Genomic DNA, 18,837 nt, shown 5'->3' with positions numbered 1-18,837 from the left:
CATCCTTCCTATAATGTGGTGACCAGAACTGTACACAATACTCCAAGTGCAGCCGCACCAGAGTTTTGTACAGCTGCAGCATGGCCTCATGGTTTCAAAACTCAATTCCTCTACCAATAAAAGCTAACACACTGTATACCTTCTTAATAACCATTTCAACCTGGGTGGCAATTTTCAGGGATCTATGCACATGAACACCGAGATCTCTCTGCTCATCTACACAACCAAGAATATTATCATTAGCCAGTACTCTGCATTCCTGTTGCTCCTTCCAAAGTGAATCACCTCACACTTTTCCACATTAAACTCCATTTGCCACCTCTCAGCCCAGCTCTGCAGCTTATCTATGTCACTCTGTAACCTACAATATCCTTCAGCACTATCCACAACTCCACTGACCTTAGTGTCATCCGCAAATTTACTAACCCATCCTTCTCTGCCCTCATCCAGCTCATTTATAAAAATGACAAGCAGCAGTGGCCCCAAACCAGATCCTTGCGGCACACCACTAGTAACTGAACTCCAGGAAGAATATTTCCCATCAACCCCCAACCTCTGTCTTCTTTCACCTAGCCAATGTCTGATCCAAAACACTAAATCAACCTCAATCCCGAAACTCCGTATTGCACCTTGGCAAACCATATCAAATTACTTATTGAAATCCATATACACCATGTACACCACTTTACCCTTATCGACCTGTTTGGTCACCTCCTCAAAGAACTCAATAAGGTTTGTGGGGCATAACCTATCCCTCACAAAACTGTATTGACTATCCCTAAACACTTATTCCTTTCCAGATGATCCAGATGTGGATTGGAGGGTGGCAAATGATATTCCTACTGTTCTATGCTCTAGTTTCCTCTCATCTTAATTTTTCTCCTAATTAATTAATCTTGTAGTCATTCTCAGTGGTCCTTCATAATCTGTCCAGTCATCTGACTAACTGATGTTAGATGCTTACTTAACTTCTTAGTTAACCACTGAAGGTGGGTCCTTCTCTCAGAATTAAAGTAGGTACAGTATACTCTGGAAGATCCCCCTTAAATATGCCACTGCCAATCTAATATCCCATTTCAGCTAACTCCACTTTGATGTCGTTAAAGTTTCCTTCAATGTGTTTTGTCACATCCTCAAGGAAGTCAATAAGGCTTGTGAGACATGCCCTGCCCCTCACAAAGCCACACTGACTACCTCTAATCTAACTATGCTTTTCCAAATAATCATAAATCCTGTCTCTCAGAATCCTCTCCAATAATCTGCCCACCACTGATCTGCCCACCACTGACATAAGACTGACTGGTCTGTAATTCCTGGGACTCTCCTTAGTCCCTTTCTTGAACAAGGGAATAACACTTGCCACCCTCCAAATATCTGGAACTACTCTAGTGGACAGTGAGGACGCAAAGATCATTGCCAAAGGCGCAGAAATCTCTTCCCTTGCTTCCTGTACTAACCGAGGGTATATCCCATCTGGCCCAGGGGACTTATCTATCCTTATGTTTTTCAGCATTTCCAGCACATTCTCCTTCTTAACATCAACCTGTTCGAGCATATCAGGGTCTGTAGAAAACTCCCAATAAGGTGACTGCTCCTTTCCTATTTCTGCCTTCCACCCATACTGACTCTGTAAATAAACCTTCCTCGATGACCTCCCTTTCTGTAGCTGTGATACTATCCCTGATTAGCAATGCCACTCCTCCACCTCTTTTATCTCCCTCCCTATTCCTTCTGAAACATCTCAACACCAGAACATCCAACAATCATTCGTGTCCCTGTGATATCCAAGTACTGATCCATGCTCTAAGTTCATCACCCATGTTCCTGACACCACTTATGTTAAAATAGACACGTCAACCCATCACACTGACTGCAACTTTGCGCTATCACCTGTCTATCCTTCCTCACACACTTACTGCACGCTGTATCTGCCTGTTCACCAGCTACCCCATCCTCTGATCAGTAGCTCCGGTTCCCACCCCCCCCAAAAATCTAGTTTAAACCCTTCCCAGGAGCTTTAGCAAACCTCCCGCTCAGGATATTGGTGCCCCTCCAGCTCAGGTGCAACCCATCCTCCTTGTACAGGTCCCACCTTCTCCAGAAGGTATCCCAATGATCCACATATCTGAAGCCCTCCCTCCTACACCAGCCCTGCAGCCACATGTTCAGCTGCACGTGCTCTCTGTTCCCAGCCTCACCAGCTTGTGGCACCGGTAACAATCCTGGGATTACTACTCTGCCAGACCTGCCCTTTAGCTTCTAACCTAACTCCCTATATTCACTTTTCAGGTCCTCATTCCTTTCCCGAGTTATGTCATTGGTACTGATGTATACCATGACTTCTGGCTGCTCACTCTCCCCCTTAGGCATCCTGTCGACTCAGTTGAGACATCCCTGACCCTGACACCCAGGAGGCAACACACCACCCGGGAATCTCATTCGCAGCCACAGAATCTCCCGCCTGTTCCTCTCACCATCGAATCTCCTATCAGTGTTGCTCTCCTATTCTCCCCCCTTCCCTTCTCAGCCACAGAGGCAGACTCAATGGTAGACACTTGGCCGCTGTGGTTTTCCCCTGATAGTTCATTCCCACTGCCCCATAGTATCCAAGACGGTATACTTATTATTGGTGGGAACAGCCACAGGGGATCCCTGTACTGTCTGCCTATTCCCTTTCCCTCTCCTGACGGTCACCCAGCTACCTTTGTCCTGTAACCTAGGAGTGACTACCTCCCTATAACTCCTCTCTATCACCCCCTCAGCCTCCTGAATGATCAGTAGTTCATCTAGCTCCAGCTCCCTAACGCGGTCTGGGAGGAGCTGGGGTTGGGTGCACTTCTCGCGGGTGAAGTCAGCAAGGACCTCAGTGGTGAGCCTTACCTCCCACATCCTGCAGGAGGAACATGCAGCTGCCCTCGGCACCATCCTGTCTGCTCTAAATTAACAAGAGATTAAAAAACTAGCTAGCAATATAATTAGATAGAACGTTTTTCGATATTTAAAAGATGAAAAGAGCAAGTAAAGTGAGAGTTAGCCCTCCAGGGAGTAAGAATTGGGAGTTAAGAAGATAACAAGGAAATAGTGGATAAAAAGAACAAGCATTTTGTTTCTGTCTTCACTATGGAGAATATAAAACCATCCGATTCCCACTTGTACTTTCTACATTTCCATGAATGGCCTCTTCCTGTTCCTGAGCAGCTGAGAGATTTGGGAAAAGGATGAGGTCAGTTAGACAATGATGTGGGGCTGTTCACATGTGGCTGGGAGTCTAGATTGCTGTAGGTACAGGTCACCATTTATTAACCACAACCGTCGTAGAGACACAAACCTTTCTGAAACTTAGCCGGGCTGCAAGGAGCAGACTGGGCCTTGAACTGGTTGGAATGGGATCGGTGTTGAGTACTGAACAAATGTGGACATCCCAACCTCTCCTTGGTGTTTACAGTGACTGGAAACACACTCTCTACTGAACCTGTTCGTTCTGATAATGTGACAGAATGATCTGGAAAACAGAGAAAGTTCAACAGAAAACTTCATTCCAACATCTGCCTGTAGGGAAACTCCCAACAGAAACTTACAGCAACCAACATGCATTTACATACCACCACTCATGTTCAGAAACAACCCAAGGATTTCTCCAGAGCAACTCTGAACCACCAAGCCTCATGAGGAGGTAATAGACCCAGAGTTTGGTCAATGAGGCAGCTTTTGAAGATCTCAACAGAAAAGTGAGTGTGGGACACAGAGGATGAGGAGGGAAATCCCAAGCTCAGAGTCTACGCACGTGAAAACACCACCACTGATGGCAATATGATGGATGAGGAGGATGCCCAAGAGAGTTCAGAGGGTTGAGAAGCATGAGGAGTTAATTAAGGATCCATGTTTGTTATTTATCGGGTTAATGACCGTAACTTGTACATCACCAATGGCTCAACTTGGAGGGAGATATTTATGGAGATCTCCCTAACTTATTGACAGCCCACGCTGATTGTCAACTAGACATCCTTTTTTTTTAAAAGATTAGATGACTTACAGTGTGGAAACAGGCCCTTCGGCCCAACAAGTCCACACCGACCCTCCGAAGAGCAACCCACCCAGAACCATTCCCCTCATTCACCCCTGACTAATGCACCTAACACTATGGGCAATTTAGCATGGCCAAATCACCTGACCTGCACATCTTTGGACTGTGGGAGGAAACCGGAGCACCTGGAGGAAACCCACGCAGACACGGGGAGAATGTGCAAACTCCACACAGACAGTTGCCTGAGACAGGAAGAACGTCCATGAACTACTCAATGGCTCCCACGGAAAATGAGCGATCAGAGGTTAATGAAAAATTTTGATCGGTTGGAGTATGAAACTAATGTGAACGATCGAGCTCATAGAGACAGATGTACAACACAGAAACAGACCCTTCAGTCCAACTCATTCATGTTGACCAGATATCCTAAACTGATCTAGTCCCACCTGCCAGCACTTGGTCCATGTCCCACCAAACACTTCCTATTTATACATCCATCCAAATGCCTTTTAAATGTTGCAATTGTACCAGCCTCCACCACTTCCTTTGGCAGCTCATTCCATACATGTACCACCCTCTGTGAAAACGTTGCCCCTTAGGTCTCATTTATATCTTTCCCCTCTCACCCTAAACCTATGCCCTCTAGTTCTGGACTCCCCCAGTCCGGGGAAAAGACCTGGTATCTTTACCCTATCCATGTCCGTCATAATTTTATAAACCTCTATAAGGTCACCCCTCAGCCTCTGACACTCCATGTAAAACTGCCCCAGTGTATTCAGCCTCTCCCTATAGCTCAAATCCTCCAATCCTGGCATCACCCTTGTAAATCTTTCTGAATTCTTTCAAGTTTCACAACATCCTTCCTACAGCAGGGAGGCAGATTTGAAAGCAATATTCCAACAGTGGCCTAACCAATGTCCTGTACAGCCACAACATGACCTCCCAACTCCTGTACTCAATATTCTGACCAATAAAGGAAAGCATACCAAACGCCTTCTTCACTATCCTATCTCCCTGCGACTCCACTTTCAAGGAGCTATGAACCTGCACTCCAAGGTTTCTTTGTTCAGCAACACTCCCTAGGACCTTACCATTAAGTGTATAAGTCCTGCTAAGATTTGCCTTTCCAAAATGCAACGCATTTATCTAACTCCATCAGCCACTCCTCAGCCCATTGGCCCATCTGATCAAGATCCCGGTGTAATCTGAGGTAACCCTCTTTGCTGTCCACTACACCTCCCCAATTTTGGTGTCATCTGCAAACTTACTAACCATTCCTCCCAAATTCACATTTCAAATTATTTATATAAATGACAAAAAACAGTGGACCCAGCACCGATCCTTGTGGGACACCACTGGTCACAGGCCTCCAGTCTGAAAAACTGCCCTCCACCACCACCCTCTGTCTCCTCACATCGAGCCAGTTCTGGGGCTCAGCAATCACTTCCCTCGCTTCCCAGAGTTCTAGGGTACGCCTCATCAGGTCCTGGGGATTTATCCACCTTTAGTTCTAGAGAGATAGACAAGAGAAAGAGAAAAGGAGTCCGTTTTTGCTTTTTGGATGGGCGGAGGTGGAGGGTGGGAAGAGGTGAGGGAAGGGGAACATAGTGTCTGTTCCAAGTCTTCAGTCAATGCAATGCTTGTGATGTTACCAACACATGGCACTGTGCCATCCTCACCATCTGCCTGGTTCTGATGGACAGGCCCAACCCATTTGAACGCTGGCTTCCGGCCCTTTTCTTCAGTCACATGAACCTTCTTGATGAGTCCCAAACTGGTCAACACGTTGGCAATGTCGTACAGTCTGCGGATCTTAGCTGGACAGGAAAACAAATGTGAAAAGTAGGTAAAAATTTTAATAGGAATCAATTATCACCTTATTGAGATCAGAATTTGGCATTGGGCGGGGGAAGGGGGTCTGGAATTCCCACAGGTCTGCCTGCGCATCAGACAAAAGTCACTGCTTTTTTTTATCAAAGAGTCGTTTGATAAAATGGAAAAAGGTATTGTTGAAGAAAAAGGGCATCTTGTTAAAGCAGGTAAAAACAATGACTGCAGATGCTGGAAACCAGATTCTGGATTAGTGGTGCTGGAAGAGCACAGCAGTTCAGGCAGCATCCAAGGAGCTTCGAAATCGACGTTTCGGGCAAAAGCCCTTCATCAGGAATAAAGGCAGTGAGCCTGAAGCATGGAGAGATGTACTCTATGCTACTTTCTCCCCACCCCCACCCTCCTCTAGCTTATCTCTCCACGCTGTTAAAGCACCGTGAATGGCAGTGATCAGAACATCTCACAGGATTACTATTTAACCAACATTTGTGCTGAGTGGAAGAGTCCTGAATGGTTGGCGAATGGACTCAGATTGTTAGGGACATTGCTCTAGGGAATGCATCCAGTAAAGAAAGTTAACTGCCAGGCTTTACATTTTAACAAAGGCAAACAGACTCTGATTGGTCGAGGCCATTGCCCTGAGGAATGAATCACAAAATGGCCGCCAGCTACTTGGTTGAATTGAACCAGGTGCAGTGTGTATACGTTCTGTCTGGCAGTGTACAGGGCCCTTTGTATTAATGAATGCAGCTTCCAGAATACACAGTGCACCGCACAGAACTCGAGACACAATTTCAATTCGGTTGTCAGTTTAATTCTTCATACTCTCAGGAAAATGTTATTGACTTGCAGAATCACATCTAATGTTGGACACTGTGCTGTGATACCCACTCAAGGAGGTCACACACATTTGCACTGCAACAACAGGTCACAACAACTTACAGCTGATACCACAGAGAGTCAGTATCCACCCAAAGTACAGGGGAAGACACCAGCAACAAACCAGAACATTGTGTGTCAGGGGGCAAAGGTGAGTGCTGTGGTCATCAGTAAAGAGCAGGTGCTGGAGAAGTTGAAGGTGAATAAATCACCCAGCCCAGGTGGACTACACCCCCAGAGTTCAGAAGGAGGTTGTTGAGGAGATTGTAGGGGCATTGATGGGGATCTTTCAGGAGTCACTGGCATCAGGGAGGGTCCCAGAGGACTGCAAATGGCTAATGTCATACCTCTGTTTAAGAAGGGAGGGAGGCAGAAGACAGGAAACTATAGATCAGTTAGCCTGACCTCAGTCATTGGTAAGATTTTAGAGCCCATTATTAAGGATGAGATTGTGGAGTACTTGGAAGTATATGCTAAAATAGGGCGGAGTCAGTAGGGCTTTGTTAAGGGGAAGTTCTGTCTGATATATCTATTAGAATTCTTTGAGGAGGTAATGAGTAAGTTGGAGAAAGGAGGGCCAGTGGATGTGATGTATTTGGATTTCCAGAAGGTCTTTGACAAGGTGCTGCACATGAGGCAGTGAAATAAGATAAGCCCTTGGTGTTAGGGGCAAGGTATTGGTGTAGATAGGGGATTGGCTGACTGGTGAAAGGCAGAGAGTGGGGATACTGGGATGGCAGCTTTCAAGGTGGCAGCTGGTGACTAGTGGAGTCCCACAGGAGCCAGTGTTGGGGTCATAACTATTCACACTATACATTAATGATCTGAACAAAGGAAATTAGGGCATTGTTGCTCCATTTGGAGATGACACAAAGATAGTTGGAAGGACAGGTTGTATTGAGGAAGTAGGGAGGTTACAAACAGACTTGGACAGGTGAGGAAATTGGGCAAAGAAATGGCAGATGGAATGCAATGGGGGAAAGTGTTTGGTTATGCACTTTGGTAGGAAGAATAAAAGGCTTACACTAATTTTTAAACATGGAAATGTTTTGGAAATCTGAAGCATAAACGGACTTAGGTGTCCTAGCTTGGGATTTTCTTCAGGTTAACATGCAGGTTCATTTGGCAGTTAGGAAGGCGAATGCAATGTTAACATTCATTTCAAGAGAGTTAGAATACAAGAGCGTGGATGTCCTGTTGTCACTATGTAAGGTTCTGGTCAGACCGCATTTGTAATATTGAGAGCAGTTTTGGACCCAGTTTCTAAGGAAGGATGTGCTGGCATTGGAGGGGACCAGAGCGGTTTACAAGAATGATCTTACCATGGGATCCTTGCTGAATAAATATTTTTGTTGGGTTCCCTAAGAAACATGCCCTGAGTGGAATGACAGCTAACCTCCTTCCCCTTGATTATTTCCAACATGTCCCAAAACCAGCAGAATGCATCATACAATGGCCCCATGCTGTTTCTAACCAGTATGACACTAACTGTACCCAACAGGCTGAGCGTGCAAAGCCCACAGCACAGCGTCCAACATCCGATGTGATTCTGAAACTGGATACATCACGGGTACACTCACAGTTAGGTGAATCTAATACTCGAGGTTAAGAGATAGTGTTGAACTCAGACTCCATGGTCACCAATAACAATGTCAACTGGAGTTGACCAATCAAATAGGAGGAAAAAGGACAAACAGGAGCTCCCTCCAGAGGAGGAGATGGGAACAGCAGCAACCTTGGTAATCTCACATCATCCAACACATCAGAAAGAATGACACAACTGCTCTATCCAGAGGGCCACGTCAGGGACCCTTTCAGACTGGAGCTCACGTTTTCACGAATCTCTACTCCATCAACATTGCCACAATATACAGGATGAAGAGGTCTGACAGGACATTCAGTGAGTGCTCTCGTTGGCTGAGGTATCTAGAACATGGGTACTGAAAATCAGGATAAAGGGTTGATCATTTTGGACTGAGAGGAGGAGAGATCTTTTCACTCAGAGGGTAGTGAATGCTTGAAATTCTCTAGCCCAGACAGCAGTGGACAGTCAGTCAGTTAATGTGATCAAGAGAGAGAAGATAGATCTTTGGTGAAGTATTAAAAAAAATCAAGGGATATGTGGGGAAATGAAGTCAAGATCGATCAGCTTCAGGAGAAAGGGAGAAAGACAGAGAGTTAGTGTTTAAACTCCATCCGCGTGTGGCAATGGCAAGTGTTAGTGGGGAACATTCAAAGTAGTTAATCTCCGATTTCAGAGTGCTCACTTTGAACTGTGTGTGTCTAACACGCGCACACACTCCATCTCAGGGACAGACACGCAGAACCTGTAGTACAACTCAACCAACGTTTAATGTAAATTGAAAATAGAAATTGCTGGAAAGAGAACAGGACAAAATGAAAAAGATTTAGACAGAATGTAAACCGAGGGGCTGAATATGGACATAAAAAATACAGGAAAAAGTTCCACCACAGAGTCAAAAAGACGCAAAGCATGGAAACAGACCCTTTGGTTCAACTCGTCCATGCTGACCAGATATCCTAAATTAATCTGGTCCTATTTGCCAGCACTTGGCCCATATCCCTCCAAACCCTTCCTATTCATGTTTCCATCCAGATGCCTTTTAAATTTTGTAATTGTACTAGCTTCCACCATTTCCTCTGGCAGCTCATTCCATACACACACCACCTTCTGTTGCCCCTTACGTACCTTTTAAATCTTTCCTCTCTCACCCTAAACCTATACCCTCTAGTTTTGGACTCCCTCATCCCAGGGAAAAGTCCTACCCAATCCCCTCATAATTGTATAAACCTCTATAAGGTCACCCCTCAGCCTCCGACGCTCCAGGGAAAACAGCCCCAGCCTGTCCAGCCTCTCCCTATAGTTCAAATCCTCCAACCCTGGTGACATCCTTGTAAATCTTTTCTGAACCCTTTCAAGTTTCACAACAGCTTTCCAATAGGGAGGAGACCAGAATTGCACACAATATTCCAACAGTGGCCTAACCAATGTCCTGTACAGCCACAATATGACCTCCCAACTCCTGTACTCAATACTCTGACCAATAAAGGAAAGCATACCAAACGCCTTCTTCACTATCCTATCTACCTGCAACTCTACTTCCAAGGAGCTATGAACCTGCACTCCAAGGTCTCTTTGTTCAGCAACACTCCCAAGGACCTTACCCTTTAGTGTGTAAGTCCTTCTCTAATTTGCCTTTCCAAAACGCAGCGCCTCACATTTACCTAATTTAAAGTCCATCTACCACTCTTCAGCCCATTGGCCCATCTGATCCTGTTATAATCTGAGGTAACCTCCTCCTCTGTCCATTGCACCTCCAATTTTGGTGTCATCTGCAAACTTACTAACTATACCTCCTATTCTCACATCCGAATCATTTGTATAAACGACAAAAGGTAGAGGACCCAGCACCGATCTTTGTGGCACTCCACTGGTCACAGGCCTCCAGTCTCCACCACCACCCTCTGTCTTCTACCTTTGAGCCAGTTCTGTATCCAAATGCTGAGTTCTCTGTGTATTCCAGGTGATCGGGAAGCTGAACAGAAAACAATGACAAATACTCACCAGGTCTGACGGTATCTTTAGAGAGAGAAAAACAGCATTAATATTCCAGCACAATGATCACCTATCATTTTAATTGGTAACTCAATTTCTCTCTCTGATGTTGGTGAATGTTTTTCACAATGTTTTTACTTCTGATTTCCAGTGAGTGAGTAGAAATTTGTGTTTGTTTCACTTACTTTTAAACTTGCTGTTATCAGCTGAGTCCTGCTGACTCTCTTCAATCAGGACTTTAGCAGCAATATCGAGAGCCACCGTTTTTGGTTCTGATACAAGGAAAAGCATCACAAATTTCTCGGTCATGATGCGCAGAGACTTGTCCTTTCTGCTATTCAACAAAGCTGAAAGAGAGAAAAAAAAAGCGCTAACACAAGGTAAACAAAAGCCTCAACTCATTCAGATTTGGTATGTTGTCCAATAGGAGAAAAGATATTTGTATAAATTCCACTGGAGAGAGGAGAGTGAAGTCGATTTGATTTCCTTCAGATGCTGTTCACTGCAGAGCCAGCAGAGAGCAGCAGAACACAACCTGAGAGACAGTGTCCTCTGTCTATTGAGGAATGTTCAATACCAGCTGGGGCCTTGAGACATCACAAACACCGAGGGCTCCGAGCAACCATGGACACTTGGTGAGATTAATTTCATTGGCCCAAATTATTCACCTGCAGTCACTGTTGCACTATAGGAAAAGCAGCAGCCATTTTGTGCACAGCAGGATCCCAAATACCAACAGTCATACTGTGCACAGCAGGATCCCAAAAACCAGCAGTAAGATAACAAGCTGAATGATTTGTTTTAATGGCAGCTGCTGCTGGAAACGTACACAGATGATGCTGGAAGTATTCAGTAAGACAGGTACTGGCTGTACCCAGAGAGAATCGAAGGGGAGTGAGCAAATGAAGTGGATCATCTCCATTCTTGCCAAATGATGGTGCAGGCTCAAAAGGCCAACTTCTACAAATTGTTCAGTGACTGTAAATGTATTGACTGAATAAAGCAATCGTGCTGGTGTGGTCAGAGGGTGCAGATAAAATGGTTTTCAGATCGCACCAGCGCATACCAATCTTACCCGATTTATTCTCCACCTCCACAGGCTGCATTTCCCTGTTCAGCTCCCGGCTGCAGCTCCATCGTTCTTGGGCACTGGCTCCCTTCTCCATTTCCTCAGAGTCCAGCTCCTTGTGGTGGGCGAGAGCCAGCTGCCTGGCATAGCCATGCTGCTCCCCCCTCCTCTTTAACGTGGCCAGGGTTTGCTCGAGCCCTAACATGCCGTGCCAGGAATACTGGTTCTTCGCCATCCGGCTGACCAGCTGAAGAGACTCCAAGACATTTACAATGTCGTAAATCCGTCTGCGTTCCACTCCTGTGGAGGAAAAATTCAACCTTTCGCAGTGAGACAATTCACACTAGGGAACGCACACTCTGGTCCTACATTCACAGTGAAGCTGTTCAGCTACTGCTGACTTCATCGCTGCAAACAGGGCAGTAAACTCAGGAGAGATGGACTGCTACAGGGTAAAACACAAACCTACAAAATCAACAGCTCACTGTTCACCTCAGCATTGACAAACTGAGTGCAGCAGCAGTCCTGTGTCTGTATAGTTGCAGCAGATACACTGTACTCTAGTCTCTTGATAGTGATAAAAGTTAGCAATGGATAACTAACAACTGGGCACTAAAAATGCAGGGTGTGGAATCTAAGTCTTCTGGTTGTGGAGACATTGGGAGAGATTTTAAAAAGAATATTTGGTTTTTCTTCCTCATCCTCTGTCCCTGATATAATATTGAATTGCCCCCAGTTCTACTTTAAAAGAATTATATTTACGTAGCACCATTCATAACTTCAGGATGTCCTAAACAACTAGAGGGTCAACCATAAGGCTTTACTAACTTACAAGACGCATAGACACAGTCGATAGTCAGAGGCTTTTTCCCAGGGTTAAAGTTTCAATTACAAGGGGGCACAGGTTCAAGGTAGGAGGGGGAAAGTTTAAGGGAGATGTGTGAGGAAAGTTTTCATTCAGAGAGGGGTAGGAGCCTGGAACACAATGGGAGAAGAGGTGGGGGAATCAGGCACTTTGGTGACATTTAAGAGGCATCTGGATGGTTACATGAATAGGGAGGGAACAGAGGGATACAGACCAAACAAGGGGAGAAGGTTTGTTTATTAGTTTAGTTAGGGCATGATGATCGGCACAGGCTTAGAGGGCCGAAGGGCCTGTTCCTGTGTTGGACTTCCCTTTGATTGTTTTGTTTGTCTTTTCCCCAGAGTAGCAATGTCAATGCGTGTGCGTGTGTGTGCGTGTGCGTGTGCGTGTGCGTGTAAAGGAGATGTGAGAGGCAAGTTTGTTTTTAAAAACAGAGAGGGTGGTAAGTGCCTGAAGTGCACTGGGGAAGAGGTGATGGAGATGGATACAATGGCAATGTTTTAGAGGCATCTTGACAGTGAGATGAATAGGCAGGGAATACAGGGATCCAGATCACACAGAGGCAAAAGATTCTTAGTTTAGAATGGCATCACATTCCTGGAATTGAACCCAGGACCCCGGTGCTGGGAGGTTGTGGTGCTAGCCAATGTGCTGCCCTTTTCTGCAAAACAAATATCTTTGTTTGCAGCCAATAAGACACTTGAGACAGACACTACTGGATTATACTCAACTCATTCAGTACACAACAGCAACAAGATAGTGACTGAGCCAATTGGTTTTGAGTGATCCTGTTTTATAAAGATAAACATTGGTGATGTTCTGTGATGTTTTCAGTTCTTGCTCTCAATTTCCTAATCCTTCAATCTCACCTCCTTGTTCACTCAAACGTCAGATACCCACTTGCTCTGACTACAGCCATCACTCACATTCTGCTTGGAGCTGAAAGACAGGGATAAATCTAACATTGGACTCTCTACACCTTGACTAGCGTGTGCCCCCCCCCCCCCATTACACACTTACCAAGGTCAGTTGCCACTTCATCCAGGGAAATTTCTGTTTTCTCAGATGAAACAGGATGATTAGGATAACGTGCCAGGAATTTCTGGCAAAGAAGCCCCAGACTTTTTTGTTTTCTGCTTGGCCGTTGTTGCTCAAATTCATCAGGGGTGGCTTCAGTGATCGAGTCGAGCTAGATGTGAAATAAAGGACCCATTTGTATTTTACACAATCCTCTCCAACTGCTGGTCAGGAACTCATCTGGACAGTCACACACTCCCAACGCCAAAAAAAAATTTATCTTTGATCAAAATCTCAAGAGGAATCCAAATTCAGGCTAGCTCAGTTGGCTGGTTTGGAATTCAGAGTGATGTCAACACCACGGGTTCAATTCCTGCACCAGCTGAGGTCACCATGAAGGTCTCTTCTTCCCAATCTCTCCCCTTATGAGGTGTGGTGACCCCTCGGTTAAACCCCCTATCTGTTGTCTCCCTCTCTGAGAGAGCTATCATGTCCTAACCTTGTGTGTTTCATGCACTAGAACATTCAGATCTCCCTATGCTGCACCTTTTGTGAGTCTCTCTCCATTTAAATATTAGTCTGTCTTTTGATTCTTCCAACCAAGGTGCATGACCTCACACTTCCCTACTCTTAGGCAACCTATCAAAACCCTCTTGCAGATTTATGTCCTCACAGCACACGCTCCTACCCATGTTTGTATCAACAGCAAACTTGGATACACTCCCCTCGGCTTCCTCTTCCAACTCATTAGTACTAAATAGGAAATCATCAAACACTGTGGGTTGATCCTTGTGAAATTCCACTTAGTTAAGGTTCCTAAACTGAAAAAAGCCCATTAATTCTCTCCCTTTGTTGTCTGTGTGTTAACCATTCCTGTCTCCACACCAGTACACGATGCATGGCCAACATTGAGAATTCCGATATCCCTCCTTTCCTGTGACACCTTCTAGAAAATCAAGTACACTACATTGAGCAGTTTCCCCATTATTAACTCTGTTGGCTATATAGAAGCATAGAGTCCCACAGCACACAAACAGCCCCTTCAACCCAACTCTGCTGGTTATATCCTCAAAGAATTTAAGAAAATTTGTCAAACATTATTTCACTTTCACAAAATCATGCTGACTCTGTTGCATAAAGCTTTTCTAGACATTCTGCCTATTTCTTCCTGATTAGGTGGGGAGTATTCCATCACGTACTTGACTTGTACCTTGTAGATGGTGGACAGGCTTTGGGGAGTCAGGAGGTGAGTTACTCACGGCAGTATTCTTAGCCTGACCTGTTGTAGCCACTGTGTTTATGTGGATCATCTAGCTGAGTTTTTGGGCAATGGTCACCACCAAGATGTTGATAGTGGGGGATTCACTAATGGTAATACCACTGAATGTTACAAGTGGTATTCTCTTATTGGAGATGGTCATTGCATGGCATTTGTGTGGTGCGAATGTTACTTGCCACTTGCCAGCCCAAGCCTGAATAATGTCTAGATCTTGCTGCATTTGAACACGAAGCTGCTTCAGTATCTGAGGAGATGCGAATGGTGCTGAACACTGTGCAATCACCAGCGAACATCCCCACTCCTGACCTTATGATGGAGCAAAGGTCATTGATGAAGCAGCTGAAGATGGTTGGGCCTCGGGCACTACCCTGAGGAACGGAGAAGGTTATCTGGGAATACAGTGAGATCTTGATCAACTGGGCCAATGGGCTGAGAAATCGCAGATAAACTTAATTTAAATAAATGCAAGGTATTGCATTTTGATAGGTCAAATCAAGACAGGACTTACACAGTAAATGGTAGGGATTTGGGGAGTGTTACAGGACAGAGATCCAGAGGTAGATGTTCCTAGCTCCTTGAAAGTGGAGTCACAGGGAGACAGGGTGGTGAAGGCAGCTTTCATCGGTCAGAGAATGGGAGAATAGGAATCGGAATGTCTTGTTGCAGCTGGTGCTGTAAGATGCCAGTGTTGTAACTGCACTGGAACAACTTGGCTAGAGGAGTGGCATGTTCAGGGGCACGAGTCTTCAGTACTATTACCAGAATGTTGTCAGAGCACATAGCCTTTGCAGTATCCTGTGTCTCCAACTGTTTCTTGATAACACGAATTGGCAGAAGTTTGGTACCTGTGATACTGGGGACCACTGGAGGAGATGGAGATAGATTATCCACTCACACTTCTGACTGAAGATTGTTGTGAAAGCTCCAGCCTTATCCTTTGCCCTGATGTGCCGGGCTCCTCCACCATTGAGGGTGGGGATATTTGTGGAGCCTCCTCCTCCAGTGAGTTGGTTAATTATCTACCACCATTCACGACTGGATGTGACAGGACTGCAGAGCTTAGATCTGATCTGTTGTGGGATTGCTTAGCTCAGTCTATCACTTACTATTTATGCTGTTTGGTGGCTTCACCAGGTTGACACCTCACCTTCAGGTATCTCTGATGCTGCCCCTGGCATGCCCTCCTGCACTCTCCACTGAACCAGGGTTGATCCCCTGGCCTGATGGTAATGGTTGAGTGGGGGATGTGCTGGGCCATGAGGTTACAGATTGTGCTGGAGTACAGTTCTGCTGCTGTCAATGACCCACAGCACCTCATGGATGCCCAGATCTGTTCAAAGTCTGTCCCAATTAGCAGGTGGGAAGTGGGTAGGGGGAAGAATCAAAAATGGGGATGGGGGGAGGAATTGAGATGGAGTAGGGAACCGGGTGGGGGGGGGGGGTGGGGGGGGAAGGTGCTGACGAATTGGGAAGCGGTTACCTGAATGACATCAGCGACACTCACAAGCGTGTCGTTTTCGATCTGTCGGAACAGCTCCTTCCTCTTCTCACGGTCCCGGATGTCAGGGCTGGCTGCGCTGATCAGCATCTTCAGGTTGGCAGTGGGAGACCAGGGTTCAGGCGATGATTTGTCGTTGTGTTTAACCGGAGTCACCAGATCCTGATCTGGGGTACCGCAGCCCCTCCACGGCACCATGCTAGGTGTCGAGTCATTTTTCACCGGCGTTTTCGGCAACGTCTTCTTGGGCTCCACAAAGAGATTTTCCTAAATAAAAAGTCACATGATTTAAAACCAGAGACTCCTAACTCGCCCGATAAAACTCTGCCGCTGATTAATCACGAACCACTTCACTCCATTAGCTGACGCTCCTTGGGCTCTTAGCTCTGGATTTCATTTTAAACATTTCGCTCTCCCTCCCTCCCTCTCGGATAAGGTTTCAGGCTTTTGTCTGCAGTGGTGGGGGTGGGTCTTTTACAAAAGAGCATGCCATTCAGCCCCTCAAGTATGCCCTTCCCATCAACAGATATGGATGCATCATGGTCTGACCTCGGCCCAAGTCACTAAGACAGAGGGGAAATGATTCAGGCCTTAAGGGTGCTCCATATGAAACTCCAGCAGCTGTCTCTCTTCAATCTGAAAAAGACCTATTAATCCCAACGCTGTCTGTGTGTCAGCCAGTCATGTGTGTTAGGAAGGGGAGGAGTATTGTTTGTGTGTGTGCACACCCTTTATGGTCCAGTGGTACTCCCTCTACCTGTGGGCCAGGGTTCAGTTTGCAGAATTGTGTAATAACATCTCTGATGTATCTAATACATAACACAGAACAACTTCGATTATCTGAACATCAATCATCTGAATTTCGGATTATGCGAATAAGATCTCAAGGTCCCGCAATAAAGTTACCTGAACAATCAGTTTTCCAAACAAAATATTCCCTGCTCATCTGGTTCAGATAATCGTGGTTGTTCTGTATCTAATACATAACCCCCAATATACTGCACACGGGAGGCATAGCAGCCCAGGGGTTAGCATTGCTGCCCCACAGCACCAGGGACCCAGGTTCAATTCCAGCCTCGGGCAACCATGTGTGGAGTTTGCACGTTCTCCCTGGGTTTCCTCTGGGTTCTCCAGTTTCTTCCCACAGTCCAAAGGTGTGGATTGGACGTGGGAATTGCAGGGTTACAGGAATAGCATTGGGTCTGAGTGAGATGTTCTTCAGAAAGGTTGGTGTGACTCAATGGGCTGAATGGCCTGCTTCCACACTGTAGGGAGTCCACGATTCTACAAATACTGAGCACTTCTATCTTGTATGTGGCACCTTATCAAATACCTTCTAATTACACCACACCTACTGGTTCCCCTTTACTGACTCTGCTTGCTATGTCTTCGAAGAACTCTGGCAAATTTGTCAAATGCCATTTCCATATCACAAACCACACTGACCTAGTTTGATTGTATTAAGCTTTTCTGAATCGTCTGCTAGTTCTTCTTTAATAATAGGCACTAGCCTTTTCCTCCCCGACAGATATTAGATTAACTGGCCTATAGTTTCCTGTTTCTGTCTGTCTCCCTCCTGAACAGGGCTGTCACGTCAGCCATTTTTGAATCTATTGGAACTCTCCTAGAATCTAGTGAGATCTGGAATATATTGACCATTGTCTTAACCATTTCTGCAGCCACCTCCTTTAAAGCCCTTCAGACTAGGCCATCTGGTCCGAGGGACCTGTCCAACTGCAGTCCCATTAGTTTATCAATGCACTGTCCCTTGTGAGAAAGTGAGGACTGCAGATGCTGGAGATCAGAGCTGAAAAATGTGTCGCTGGAAAAGCGCAGCAGGTCAGGCAGCATCCAAGGAGCAGGAGAATCGACGTTTCGGGCACAAGCCCTAAGAAAGGCTTATGCCCAAACTGTCGATTCTCCTTTTCCACATTTTCCAGCACTGTGTCCCTTGTGATACAGACCATTACAAAATCTTCCTTCCCATTAGCACCTTGCTTACCTAATATTTTAGGCATGTTTAAAGTGTCCTACACCAGGAAGACCAATGCAAAACATTGGTTTAAATTATCTGCCATTTCCTTATTCTCCATTATTAACTCCCTATTATCATTCTCTGAAGATCTCTCACTTACTTTAGCCAGTCCTCCTCCTTCTCTCTCTCTCTCGCTCCTCCTTCACTCTCTCTCCCTCTCCTCCTTCTCTCCTCCTTCACTCTCTCTCTCTCCCCTCTCTCCTATTCTCGTTCTCTCTCCCCTGTCCTCCTCCACTCTCTCCTCTCCTCCTTCTCTCTCTCCTCCTTCTCACTCTCTCTCCTCCCTTCCCCTCCCTCTCCTCCCCTCCCTCTCCTCCCCTCCCTCTCCTCCCCCTCCCTCTCCTCCCCTCCCCTCCCTCTCTCTCCTCCTTCTCACTCTCTCCTCTCCTCCTTCTCACTCTCTCCCCCTCCTCTCTTCTCTCTCCTCTTCTCCTCTCTCTCTCCTCTCCCCTCTCCCTCTCCTCCTTCTCTCTCCCTCACTCTCTCCCCCTCCTCTCTCCCCCTCTCCCTCTCTCCCACTCCTCTCTCTCTCTCCTCTTCTCTCCTCTCCTCTCCCTCTCTCTCCTCTCCCTCTCTCTCCTCTCCCTCTCTCTCTCCTCTCCCTCTCCTCCTTCTCTCTCCTCTCTCTCTCCCCCTCCTCTCTCTCTCTCTCCTCTCCTCCTTCCCTCTCTCTCTCTCCTCCTTCTCTCTCTCCCCTCCTCCTTCTCTCCTCTCCCTCTCTCTCCTCCCTCTCACTCCTCTCCTCCTCCTCCACTCTCTCCTCC

The 18,837-nt window shown here is 46.1% G+C and overlaps 1 protein-coding gene across 1 annotated transcript in view; it reads right to left on the bottom strand.

Moving 5' to 3' along the window:
* The window catches only part of LOC140458286 (transcription factor E2F7-like), a 55,880-nt gene that overhangs the window by 23,347 nt on the left and 13,696 nt on the right, over nucleotides 1-18,837 (bottom strand). The window contains exons 2-8 of the mRNA XM_072552689.1: nucleotides 16,796-16,847; nucleotides 16,021-16,305; nucleotides 13,265-13,433; nucleotides 11,386-11,679; nucleotides 10,496-10,657; nucleotides 5,704-5,841; nucleotides 3,329-3,502 (exon numbers count right to left, since the gene is read on the bottom strand). Of these exons, the coding sequence (XP_072408790.1) occupies nucleotides 3,329-3,502; nucleotides 5,704-5,841; nucleotides 10,496-10,657; nucleotides 11,386-11,679; nucleotides 13,265-13,433; nucleotides 16,021-16,305; nucleotides 16,796-16,847 (1,274 nt within the window). The remainder of the gene's footprint in view (nucleotides 1-3,328; nucleotides 3,503-5,703; nucleotides 5,842-10,495; nucleotides 10,658-11,385; nucleotides 11,680-13,264; nucleotides 13,434-16,020; nucleotides 16,306-16,795; nucleotides 16,848-18,837) is intronic.

This window comes from Chiloscyllium punctatum, chromosome 32 (genome assembly GCF_047496795.1).
Source record: "Chiloscyllium punctatum isolate Juve2018m chromosome 32, sChiPun1.3, whole genome shotgun sequence".
Taxonomy (NCBI): domain Eukaryota; kingdom Metazoa; phylum Chordata; class Chondrichthyes; order Orectolobiformes; family Hemiscylliidae; genus Chiloscyllium; species Chiloscyllium punctatum.
Note: the sequence above shows the minus strand (reverse complement) of the source record. Positions and strands in the feature narration are given on the sequence as shown.